Below are 13,295 nucleotides of genomic sequence, written 5' to 3'. Positions count from 1 at the left end.
GTTTCTGTTTCTTTACAAATAACTGCTCATTGGAATGATGGATGATTGTGTGAAGACACACACACACACACACACAGACACACACATACACCTAATACATATATACACAGTAGAAAAATACATTTTGGGTGAACCCTTCACCTGATAACTGCTAACAAGGTGAACTGGTGATTGTAATTCAGGCACTTTGCTTCTACTGAATGATCTCTTACATAATTGTTTCATAATTCAACGACTGCTGCCGGCAGTATCCACAAGTGCACTACTTTATTCAGGGGAAAGATCACACACTAATAGATAACGATAATAATTGTAAACAACAACAACTGATGCATCCGTGATCCTTTGTGTGTACAGCCCAGCTACACAATGCTACGGCACATCTTTAATTCACTGGGTGTAACGCCGATGGTCCCCGTCTCGCTACTAAAAACAGACCACAAAGACGCCGCCGTTAAACAATGACCGTTTATTCACACACACACACTGTAATGGGACTCAGAACCTGCGTGACGAGAGTGAGGGAGGACGGAGGACGACTCTTTGAAATGATACATGAGCCCAAAAAAGTCACAGATGCTTAATATTTGTTGGGGGTTTGCACTCGGTACAAAGTGTATGTGTGTGTGTGGCGGCCGGAGGCCGGGCCGCGGACATGATTCAAAGTTCAATCGCACTCGGTTTGAAGAACAACGCGGTTCTCTAAAATGTCCTGAAACCTTGTTCCGCACTCAGGCAGCTCATTTATGTTTCATGATCCTCGTTGGGCGATCTCCTCCTCCTCCTCCTCCTCCTCTTCCTCCTCCTCCGTCGGCGTGTAGCCGAGGACTCGCTCCTGCTTTGAAGTACACGCCGGTACACAGCGCACCGGTAAAACTGTACAAAATATCCATCTTAAAAACACACACCCACACACACACGATGGCACGCCTTGCTCCTAGCGGTGAGCGGCGGCGGCGGCGGCGGGTGAACAGGCTTCTCCAGCTCGACGCGGAGGCCATTTATACACGGCATGCTTGTACGCACACGTGTCACACTCGGACTTGTACAAAAAATAAAACTTCGACGGGAGACAGAATGCGCGCGTGTGTGTGTGTGTGTGTGTGTGTGGGGGTGGGGGGGTTCGGCCCGGTGCAAGCGGTATGGCTCGGCAGGCTGTGGGATGAGGAGCGCTGACGACAGGCAGTAGACGGGTAAAAAAAACATGGTTTTCATAGATTCCGAACCAAACCCCGAACGTCACACAGCGCCCTCACACTCCACGCTGCACTCTCACTGAGAATGCGTCCAGGTCTGAAGAAAAAAACAACAACCGCCGCTCGCTCTCCGTCCTCGAGCGAGTTCAAAAACTCGGATTATTGATCGTTTTTCAGTGTTCCTCCTCCTCCTCCTCCTCCTCCTCCGGTGGTGTTTTAAAGCTGGCAGCTCCGTGCTTGTGTACGTGAACCGGTCCGTCGACAGAGAGCTGCTCCCTTCTCACGATTCCCTTTGACCTTGAAAAAGTGTATATTTTATTACATTGTTTTATATATATATATTGTCATGATGTATATTCTATTACACTGTTTTATATATATATTGTTAATACTTTCTTCTTTTTTGTGTGTGGATATTGTATAGTTTATTCTCATTCTTATTCTTTTTTTAGTCTGCTACTGCTGTCGGGTGTTTTGCACATAAGAATTTCACGAACCGATTATACTTGTATAAAAGGGGATGTGACAATAAAAAAACTTGAAACTTGGCTGGGTGTGTGTGTGTGTGTGGATTTGTGCACTTCAGTGTAAATATATATCCGGAGACTCCACGTTCCATCAGCCCACGCAGTCCCTGGAACAGGCGTGGAGATCTGGTGGTGCACGCCGTTGTGAATGTGTGTGTGTGTGTAAACACAGCGACACGGAGGCGTGAAAGGACAGGAGGGCGACACACACACACACACTCACACACACACACTCACACACACTCGTCGACGCGGTGAGGATCTTTGTGAACTAAGGTGAGAAGTGTAGGTCGAGTTCTTTGGGGCACCAGTCCGTCTCCTCGTTTCCTCGCCTCCTCCTCGCCTCCATGTCCTTTAGTCCAAACCCCTCCCCCTCCTTCATTTTGTGTACGTGTGTGTGTGTGTGTGTGTGTGCATGTTTATCATTTTGTGCAGATTTTCTCTCCAGAGTCAGACGAACGAGGAGAACCCCGTCACGGGGGTGCGTGACCCCGGGGCGGGGTTGGTGTTGGTGTTGGTGTTGGTGTTGGCGTTGGCGTTGGCGTGCGTGAGCGCCGGCTGCCCCGTGGGCGTGTAGGCGCCGCCCGCGCTGTGCTGCGTCACCACCGTCTGGTAGAACGGCTCCGTGTCGGCGGTGGCGCACTCCTCGTAGCCGAAGGGGGCGCCGGCGGGCTTCAGGCTCTTGGGCTGCCGCTTCCAGGAGTTGTAGTAGGTGGGGTCGCTCATGTAGTGGTTGACGAAGGAGTGCTTGGGCTGCTCGTCTTCGTAGTCGCTGTCCGTCAACTGCGAGGAAACACACATTTAAATCTCTTAAGCGTGGGTACAACCGCAAACCTTATTTCAGGCTTCTAACAACAACAACAAAAGAGACAAGGAAATGCTTACATTCATTTCGGGGTTTGAGGACTCTGTAAAGCAGCGGTGTCAAACTCATGTTCACCGTGGGCCAAATCAGCATCATGGCCGCCCTCTTAAAGGGCCGGAAACACTTTATAAACTCCTCGAACGTATTGTTAGATAACTCTCTTTGCATTTGATTATTGTTTATTTGAGTGTAGAAATATTGTACGTAAGAACATGTCTCTAATATTCCAACATTTAATCTAAAACCTTCAAAATAAAAGCACGGGATATCTTTCTTTAAATTTCTTTAAGAAAAGGTGATCGCGTGTCTTTAAAGCCGCCAGGGGCCACGTAAAGCGACGCGGCGGGCCTCGTGTTTGACACCTGTGCTCTGAAGCCTCGAGAGTCGGATGAGGACAGGTACCTCGGACTCGGAGACCTCGGCGGGCTTCTCCGTCAGCGTGGTGCTCTCAGTGAGCGCGGCGCCGTTGTAGTTGTTGCAGATGTCCTCGTCGGAGTAGTGAAGACCACCGGGACTCGGCCTGGGAGGAGACCTGGACGCACGGACGCAGACACAATGAGCCAAATGAATCAAATAAATACAATAAACCCATTGAGAGAGTGAGAGTGAGAGGGTGAGTGAGTGAGAGGGTGAGAGAGTGAGTGAGTGAGAGGGTGAGAGAGTGAGAGAGTGAGAGAATGAGTGAGAGGGTGAGAGAGTGAGAGGGTGAGAGAGTGAGAGGGTGAGAGAGAGGGTGAGAGAGTGAGTGAGAGAGTGAGAGGGTGGGAGAGTGAGAGGGTGGGAGAGTGAGAGAGTGAGTGAGAGGGTGGGAGAGTGAGAGGGTGGGAGAGTGAGAGGGTGGGAGAGTGAGAGAGTGAGAGGGTGGGAGAGTGGGTGAGAGAGTGAGAGAGTGAGAGAGAGAGGGTGAGAGAGTGAGAGAGAGAGGGTGAGAGAGTGAGAGAGAGAGGGTGAGAGAGTGAGAGAGTGAGAGAGTGAGAGGGTGGGAGAGTGAGAGGGTGGGAGAGTGAGAGAGTGAGAGGGTGGGAGAGTGGGAGGGTGGGAGAGTGGGAGAGTGAGAGAGTGAGAGAGTGGGAGAGTGAGAGAGTGAGAGAGTGGGAGAGTGAGAGGGTGGGAGAGTGAGAGAGTGAGAGAGTGAGAGAGTGAGAGAGTGAGAGAGTGGGAGAGTGAGAGAGTGGGAGAGTGAGAGGGTGGGAGAGTGAGAGAGTGAGAGGGTGAGAGAGTGAGAGAGTGAGAGAGTGAGAGAGTGAGTGCACACCTGGTACCGTTCTTTTTCAGGTAGGAGTTCTTGGTGTTGAGCGTCCGGCTGTTGAGCTCCAGGGCGGTGAAGCCTCCGTTGTCCAGCGTCACCGACTCCTCCGCCGTGGAGGCGTTCTTCCCTGAGGGAAACCAGAGGGAACGCCGAGGTCACGCCACTCAACTTTGATTCTGGTTTTTTGTGGAGCCGTTTCGGTGACATTTGGCTCTGGGAGTGAGAAGCGAGTGAAAGTGGCGAGCGCAGTTTGCCGACCACGCCGAAGACGTCTCCGGTTGTTCGGCGATAGCGAGAACAAACGGAACAGTAAAGAAAACAACGTCACGTTTTTTAAAAATTGGGAGCGATGGGATGCCGCTTGGAGCGCCACATCGAGGCTCTGGATGATTCACGGTCGTCCGGACATTAATTTAATTCGCTGACGCGTCGTGAAAAGTTCTGCGTGGACCGTCTCCGTTCTGATCCGACGCCGCATGAATGAAATGGGAGTCGACCCCCGTTGGTCCTCGTCTGTGTCGATGTGCCCGCCCTGCTCTCCTCTCTCTCTCCTCCTACAGCTCCTCCCTCGCTCCACCGCCCCGGAGCTTGTGTCAAGGTTTCCGTGGCAACACACACACACACACACACACACACACACACACACGCACGCATCCCTGAGGAAGCCTCCAGCTGCAGGCGGCTGGCTCCCTGACCCTGTGGAGGAGGTGCGGGCTACAATACAACAGAGCAGTCCAGATCCGAGCTTCTCTTCCCGTCTCTCTCTCTCTCTCGAGGAGCGAATCGGACCTGAACAGCGCCGTACAGCAGCTGTTTCTGCCATAAATGACACTTTGAAGGACACTTTGAAATGGCTTGCTCTCGGCATTTTCAGAATCACAGAAAACGGAGCACATGGGAGTAAAGCAGCGGCGGGTCGGTGTGGCGAGCCCGTTGGCGGCGAGTGGATCGGCGTGAGTGTCGTTGAGGAGAGGAACGTGCGTCGTTTGCCAAAAGAGCGTCTCCAGAGCCACACACCTGAGCCACAGGCCTGGTACTTGTTGCCGTGTCCGCGCAGCAGCAGCGTGAAGACCACCACCAGGATGAGGATGAGGCCCACCAGAGCCATGACCAGCAGGAACCACCACTCCTCGTAGAACGGGCGCTCCGACAGCGCTGAAGACAGGGGGGGGGACACACACACATATGAGGGAGATGTCAACTCTTCTTTTGGTTTCGCATAAATGCAAGTTATGGTTTGTCTCTTCCTCTTCCTCTCGCCATAAAAGCCATCCTGCAGATTCTTCAAACAATCTGATAAAAACAGTAATTAAGTCGATTGAAGTTTCTTTAGATCACTTTCATGAGGTAAGAGAGAGGAAGCTGTATACATGTCTGGATTGAAGACTTTTTATTCATTATTGTGCCACAGACTGAGAAGCAGAGAGGCGTTCAGGCCCTGTCAGCACAGCTGTAGTTCCGCGGCCTGCCACCGGGTGGCAGCAGACACAAACACACCATCACAGCTGCTCCCTCGTCTCCACTGGCTCCTCATTCAGTCCAACCCCAATTAATCAAGTTGGATCACCCTGGATATGTTCATTAGCCTGAGCTGTGTGTGTGTGTGTGTGTGTGTGTTTACCAGCGAGAGCGGCGGAGGGTGTGCTCGGCTGTCCGTAACCATAGCGATTAACAGCGATGACTCTGAACTCGTAGCTGATCCCAGACCTCAGGCGCTCCAGAGGGACAGAAACAGACCTGCTGCTGGGGGGGAGGAGCCTGATGAAGGAATCCCACACGCCTTCATCTGCAGAGCGAGGGAGGGAGAGAGAGAGAGGGAGAGAGGGGGGGTCAAAGAGGGCGAGAGATATAAAAAAAGAGAGTTGAGGTAAATGGAGAAAGAAAAAGAGGGTGAATGGGGGAGAGGCAGAGTGGGAGAAAGAGACGAAGGAAGAGAGAGAGAGAGAGTGGGAAAAAGAGAGGGAGAGAGAATGGGGGGAGTGAGAGGGGTGAGAGAGGCGGGAGAGAACAGAGGGAGGGAGAGAGAGAGAATGTCAGATTGTGAGTACAGATAATTATATATTGTCAGTCCCATTTAAATATGATGATGATGATCACTGTTATTACTATTAATAAAATGGGCATCACATCATTGTGTGTGGGAGGATATCCTCTCTCTCTCTCTCTTACACACACACAACACAGTCATACACACCACATCCTACGCTACACACAAACACACACACACACACACACTTGGAGTCTGTACTCGGTGTACTTTGAATTGAGAAACGGCTATTGTCACTGTAAATAACCCTTAAAATGTGTATTGTTTCGTGTTGATTGCCTTCCTTTGTATCTGCTTTATTGGTTTTGATGTATGCCTTTTTATATTGTATTGTTTGAATGATTTTGTATATGTTTTAATCTACTTCCTCTTAGAGCTAAATCGGACTTTTATTTTGAAATGTTAAAAGGAAGCGCACCTTTATTTTATGTTAAAATTCAAACTTGACGGTCCGGCTAAATGTTACGGACGGATGCGCATTTCATATAAAGTTTTAATAGTTTGAATGGTCCCGTATGAGGCTAATGCTCTTACGGTGGTGACAAGGAGGTATTTAAGAAAGATTTTTGGTTCAATTGTATTCGCCGAAAGAAAATAAAGAAGTTCACCAGCAGTAAGTCTCACGCAGATTCAAATACGGGGATCCGTTACAGTCACCATGGAAACATTGTCACATGACATGAATGCACTCTGGTTCTGTGCTGTGACGTCGCTAGTGTGTAGTGACGTCACGGAGCAGCGAACCAGAGTCTGTAACTAGCAGTGACTTCCAGCAGGAGTTACGTCTGTGAATCTCACAGAAACCCCCCTCCACCCAGGGAAGTGGCTGAATTGGAGAAGGGGGTGGGTGGGCTCTGCTGTGAGATCACAAAACGGGTGGGTGGGAAGGTGATTCTCAGAAATGAGAATTGCCAAGGACTATAGATAAAAGAGAAACAAAAAGGGAATTCATTTCTCACATAAAGAAATTAAAAAAGTGTTCAAGTGCGTTGTCTTTTTTAATTTTAAAACTTTCTGAAACCAGTCATTTTGTGAACTACTGAAAATTCTCTCTCTCTCTCTCTCTCTCTCTCTCTCTCAGCGTGAGAGGACGTGTGGTTGTGGAGCAGAGGAGAGTTGTTTGGTTTAAAGGTGGTTTTTCCACGCTAAAGAGTGACTGGGTCTCCAGGTATGTTTGCTGTGAGTGTATGTGGGTTCACCCGACTGAGTGTGTGAGTTCACGGAGGTTTTTGTTTGTGTGTCTGTGTGCGCGTTAGCGGCGTGCGGCTAGCGGGGAGCTAACCGGCGGGCTAACGGGGAGTTAGCGGGGAGCCAGTGACATGGAGGACATGAGCTTCCTCACCCGGGCACACGGCATTAGAGTGGCGCCGAGTTTCCCGTGCTCAGAAGAGGAGGAGGAGGTGGGGCTGGCAGTGGGCGACGTGGTTGGCGACGACTGCGTGCGGTCCGCTGCCCGTATGAACGGAGCGGTGGTGCTGTTTTTAGACAGCGTGCCGAAGGTGAACGAGGTGGTGGTGTCGGGGGTGGTCATCAGAGGCATGTATGTGCCGGTGGCGCCGCTGGCCACACCGTCGGTTCGGGTCACTGTGGCCAACGTGCCTCCTTTTATAAAAGAGGAGGTAATTTTGAAGGAGCTGGTGAAGCACGGGAAGGTGGTGTCCCGGCTGAAGAAGATCCCCTCAGGGTGGAAGTCCTCCCGGATGAGGCACGTGTGGTCCCACGGAGGCATCTCTATGATCCTGAACAACAGGGGAGAAGAGCTCTGCCTCCGGGTGTTCATCAGGGTGGCCGAGCACAACTACCCCATCTACATCTCCTCAGGGAACGGGAGGTGCTTCATCTGCGGGCGAGAGGGCACAGAGCCAGGGACTGCCACGGTGGAGAGCTGCTGAGCAGAACGCCAGCAGGGCGGCTCCTCGGGGTGGAGCCAGGGGCGGAGGGCACGGGGTGTGCACAGCGGGTGGGGAAGGGGGAGCAACCAGGGACTGCAGGTACCCAGAGGGGAGGAGGGAGCAGGCAGGAACTGGGGGCTCCCAGCAGGATGAGGAGAGAGAGCAGGCAGAGATGGGGGGTGCCCAGCAGGTTGTGGAGGAGGAAGAGGGGGGGGGGGCACTGGTCCAGTCCAGCAAGGTGAGGAGGGAGAGGGGGGGACGGTCACAGGCCAGCAGGGTGAGGAGGTAGAGGAGAGGAGAGAGGAGGGAGGGGCAGGTGCAGAACAAGAGGTTGAGGAGGAGAGGAGAGACGAGGGGGTGACGGTCACAGGACAGCAGGGTGAGGAAGAGAGGAGAGAAGAGGGTGGGGCTGGGGCTGAGGTGGCCCAAGAAGGTGAAGAGGAGGAGTCAGAGGAAGAGAGGGAGACAGTTGTCAGGGAGGTGAGGCTGTCTGACAGTGAGGTGGACATGGAGGCGGAGGAGGAGAACCTCAGAGTCCTCCGGTTAAAGAGGAAGTGTGGAGGAGGTGATGGAGAGAACCCACAGGCAAAGAAGGTGACAGCGGGAAGAAGGAGGTCCAGGCCAAGGGGGGCGGAGCCAGAGTCCAGCTCGGAGGAGGACTCCGACTCTGATCCACACTACAGTGTGGAGGAGATAAAATAGTTCCTCCGGAAGACCAAGCAGACGTGGCACGTCAAGGTGGAGGACCACGTCAAGGTGGAGGACCACTTCTGCAGGGATAAGTTCTACCTGTCCGCCACTTTCCTGACGTGCAGGGACGAGAGAGGAGCCTTCACGCCACAGGAGTTCTACAGGCTCAAAAAGATCCTGTGTGAACTCAAAAAGGTGCTGCAGGTGGTGGACGATGAGAGGAGGGCGAGAGGAGAGGTTGAGTGAAGAGGAGGAGCCAGAGCCTCAGCACTGGGAGGAGCTTCAGCCTCAAGACCGAGGGCAGGAGGCACTTCCTGTCCTCAGTGGACTTTAGTTTAGTGTCCAGCATGAGCATCATGGACGTTCTCTTTTTTTCAGGATTGGTGCTGCATTTATGTTTGTGTTGAAAATAATTTGTCGAGCACGTTTGGGGAGGTGCGCGTCAGGTGAGTCGGCGGCTGACCCGCGCGCGGCGTTCTCCTACCTGACGGCCGCGCCTCCATCACGTAGCCGGTGATCGGCGCCGCGCCCGCTTCTCCCTCCGACCAATGGACGGTGAGCGCGGCGGACGTCTTGGTGATGGACATCTCCACGGGAGACCCGGGGGAGCCTGATCACACACACACACACACACACACACACACACACACACACTAAATTACTCGACATGATCAAATAAGGGCTCGGCTGTAGCTCATAGGGGGGAGCGGGTCGTCCCGTAACCACAAGGTCCCGGTCAATGTGTCCTTGAGCAAGGCACTGAACCCCCAGTTGCTCCTAAATAACTGACGATGTGTCAAATGCAGAGAAGAATCAATAAAAATGTACATTTCTTATCTTCCTCTCTTTAAAAAGCATGGTACTACGACGTGTGCTCCACATGGATTCCATTGCAGTCCACCTGAGTGTCTCTGGGTGCTGCCGGCCTACCTTGGACCGGCTGAGCGCTGACGTTGGCCCGTATCGGCGGTCCGTAGCTGACGGTCAGCGCCTGGGCGCTGAACGCGTACGTCGCTCCTTTGACGAGGTCTCGGACCTTCAGCCATCTCTGCCAGCTGCCCCGCACGTCCACCGTCACCACTTTGCTGACTCCTGCTCTCACACGGACCGTCACAAGGAAACGTCAGCGGCCTCCTCTCCATGCGTGTGTGTGTGTGTGTGTGTGTGTGTGTGTGTGTGGGCGGAAAGCACGCGTGCACTATACCTTGAACGGGAGCGGTGGGCTGGTAGACGACCCTGTAGCCCTCCAGCTGTCCGTTAGGGGTGAGCGGCGCTCCCCAGGACACGTTGACGCTCCCCCCCGTCACCTCGGTGAAGGACAGGAAGCTCGGCATGCTGGGAGCTGCGGGACAAACGCGACACGCGACACTCAATAACACTCCTAAGAGCCGGAGAATTTACACTGCCGTTCGTACCCAGACAATATCGTGTTTTCCATGAACACTCACTTTTATTCATCAAATAAATTGCAAAGTGAATATAAAATATAGTCGAGACATTGACAAGGTTATAAATAATGGTTATCATTTGAAACATTAATGTAGTTCTTCAAACTTGTGGCTCAAAGGAAGGCCAGTTTTATAGCTTCTCTCAGCAACATAACAGTTTTCAGCTGCGCTCACATAAAAAGGGTTTTCTACCCCTCCGTTAGTTTTCTAAGGCGAGAACACAATGTACCATTAGAACACTGGAGATGGGCCTCTAGACACCTGTAGAGACTTCATTAAACACCAGAGAATAGTCATGTTCACATTAACCATGTAGAGAGTGTTTATGATTCATTTAATGTTATCTTTATTGAAAGAAACAGCTTCACTTTGAAAAATAAGGACATTTTCTAAGTGGATCCTCAAACGTGTGACAGTGGTGTGGTGTCTCCGCCTCCTACCGGACTGCAGGGTGCGGGCCCCGCGGGGGTCGCTGGGCGGGCCGTCCCCCGCCGTGTTGAAGGCCGTCAGGGTGACCAGGTACGGCGTGTAGCTGGTCAGGTTGCTGAGGAGCACGCGGGTGTCCGGGACAAAAATCACCTTCACTGTCTCACTCTGGTTCTGCTGGTCCCTCTCCCAGTAGTGGATCTGCAACACAGTCAACAACACCGTCAACAACACGTCAACGACACTGTCAACAACACCGTCAACAACACCGTCAGCAACACTGTCAACAACACCGTCAACAACACATCAACGACACTGTCAACAACACTGTCAACAACACCGTCAACAACACTGTCAACAACACAGTTAACACTGTCAACAACACTGTCAACAACACCGCCAACAACACTGTCAACAACACTGTCAACAACACCGTCAACAACACTGTCAACAACACCGTCAACAACACTGTCAACAACACAGTTAACACTGTCAACAACACCGCCAACAACACTGTCAACAACACAGTCAACACCGTACACAACACCATCAACAACACTGTCAACAACACCACCGTAAACACTGTCAACAACACCGTCAACAACACCGTCAACAACACCATAAACACTGTCAACACCGTAAACAACACGGTAAACATCGTCAACAACACCGCCAACAACACAGTCAACACCGTACACAACACCACCAACAACACCGTAAACAACACCGTAAACACTGTCAACAACACCATACACACTGTCAACACAGTCAACAACACCGTAAACACCGTCAACAACACTGTCAACAACACCGCCAACAACACCGTCAACAACACTGTCAACAACACAGTTAACACTGTCAACAACACGTCAACAACACAGTTAACACTGTCAACAACACTGTCAACAACACCGCCAACAACACTGTCAACAACACCGTCAACAACACTGTCAACAACACAGTAAACACTGTCAACAACACCATCAACAACACTGTCAACAACACAGTAAACACTGTCAACACATCAACAACACCGTACACAACACCGTAAACACCGCCAAAAACACTGCCAACAACACAGTCAACACGTCAACACCGTACACAACAACAACACCGTAAACACTGTCAACAACAGTCAACACCGTCAACAACACCGTTAACAACACTATAAACACTGTCAACAACAGTCAACACCGTAAACAACACTGTAAACATCCTCAACAACACTGTCAACAACACCGCCAACAACACCGTCAACAACACTGTCAACAACACCGTCAACAACACCGGCTGTGCTGGTCCTGTCCCTCACGCCCCCTTCTGCAAACTACACTTATTATTTACTTCCTCATGTGGCGCCAATGAAATCCCAAAGAGGTCAAAGGTCACCTGAGTCTGGTGAGATCAATATAACGACCGCCTACCGTGTGAATGTCACAATTAAAACGACGCCCTCCCAAAAACCCTTCTTTTTATTAGTAAAACCAAATCAAAGCTTTGATGAAGTCGCTTTAAAGTTCAGACGTTGAGGTTTCTTGGTGAATATTGTCCGGCCGCTCGGTGAAGTTTCACCGGTCGACAATAAAACAGGCATTGTATAAACTCAGGAAGCGACTTTAATATATTCTCTCTCGTCACGTTGTGACGGAACAGGTTGTGTGTAATGAGCAGCGAAGAGAAGCAACACACGCGATGTGTGACAATAATCAGCCCATATAAATGCATATCCAGCAGCACAAAGTGCCTGATGCTTGAGAACAGCTGCAGGTCCACTCTGATATTCTTAAGAACCTGTGCGTCTACAAATCGCTGCTTGTTGTTTAATCCCAGCGGAATGTGAAGGAAACATTTTCACATTTTAATGTTGCGCACACGTCAGCTGAGCGCCCGGCGAACGAAGAGAGGAGGCGTGGTGGTTTTGACATATCAGATGCACACTAACCGCCGGGGTCAGGGAGGAGGTCGAGCCTCATGCATTAGAGATGGACCAGAACCGGTGTCTGGGAGGCCCTGGGCCTCTCAGGGTGGACAGGCGGCGGTGGGTTTCGTCTTTTAGTACCCTTTTGGGCTCTTTGCGGACACCTCTTGTCACCAAGGCAACGGACGGCGCTCGGCAGATGGGTCACGCTCATGTTCTGGGAGGTTCTGGGTTCAGGGATGTTTCGCCTTCTCAATTTTTAATCCGTGTAAGGTATGTGTCACCGGGGTGCAGATGAATGATCACGACGGGTTGTCTGTGACGCGGATTTAAAAACTGATCACGTGACCCGTCTCAGCTCCACGGTGAACTCATTTTGAGCTTTAATTTTTTTAATCACTTCTTCAAACCCATTTTTATAGAACAGCTTTTAAGTGATGTCGTCCTTTTATGCAGTTCTTTGGTTCCCCTAATTTAGTTTGTCTGTTTTTAATTTTAATTTAATATTAAAATGTTATATTTGTTTTGCCTTGATTCTCTGTAGAGCACTTTGTAAACTTTGTTTTTAAAGGTGCTATATAAATAAACTTATTATTCTTATTATTTAATGTTTTTTTAGCTTCAAGTGCAAATTGTTGCAGGCGTCGAGCCAAACCGTGAGGAATTGTGGGTAGTGGCCTCAACACGTCTGTCTTTTCGACGGACATGCTCACCCTATTGATCGTTCACTCGTACGACTCATTCCTGATTGGCTATTCATAATTAATTTGTAGATAAATGTGCTTCTTCATTACTTTCTTCTTTCTTTCTGCTCTCCTACTTTAGTTGCAGCCTTTGAGCTGGGCTGACATAAAGTACCTGTGAGTCATAAATAAACACATTTATGTGTATTTGTGCCTGATTTGAACGCGTCGGACCACAATCAGCCCCCCGGGGGCCCCGGGGCCCCTCACACCGGACCCGCTTCCTCCGCTCATTCAAACTGTAATCAGCCCGTTTGAAATGATTGTTTCTGTGATTACACACCGACTGGACAT

The 13,295-nt window shown here is 50.8% G+C and overlaps 1 protein-coding gene across 4 annotated transcripts in view; it reads right to left on the bottom strand.

The window, feature by feature from the left end:
* Positions 1-454: 454 nt before the first annotated feature.
* LOC130189744 (protein sidekick-1-like) overlaps positions 455-13,295 on the bottom strand; it is a 242,497-nt gene continuing 229,656 nt past the window's right edge. For all 4 annotated transcript variants that reach the window (XM_056408677.1, XM_056408673.1, XM_056408675.1 and 1 more), the window contains 9 exons: positions 10,355-10,541; positions 9,671-9,808; positions 9,397-9,558; positions 8,951-9,076; positions 5,459-5,623; positions 4,855-4,992; positions 3,844-3,964; positions 2,991-3,120; positions 455-2,506 (listed from right to left, as the gene is read on the bottom strand). In XM_056408677.1, the coding sequence (XP_056264652.1) occupies positions 2,174-2,506; positions 2,991-3,120; positions 3,844-3,964; positions 4,855-4,992; positions 5,459-5,623; positions 8,951-9,076; positions 9,397-9,558; positions 9,671-9,808; positions 10,355-10,541 (1,500 nt within the window). In that variant the 3' untranslated portion in view covers positions 455-2,173. The remainder of the gene's footprint in view (positions 2,507-2,990; positions 3,121-3,843; positions 3,965-4,854; positions 4,993-5,458; positions 5,624-8,950; positions 9,077-9,396; positions 9,559-9,670; positions 9,809-10,354; positions 10,542-13,295) is intronic.

Source organism: Pseudoliparis swirei, chromosome 24, assembly GCF_029220125.1.
Source record: "Pseudoliparis swirei isolate HS2019 ecotype Mariana Trench chromosome 24, NWPU_hadal_v1, whole genome shotgun sequence".
Taxonomy (NCBI): Eukaryota; Metazoa; Chordata; class Actinopteri; order Perciformes; family Liparidae; genus Pseudoliparis; species Pseudoliparis swirei.
Note: the sequence above shows the minus strand (reverse complement) of the source record. Positions and strands in the feature narration are given on the sequence as shown.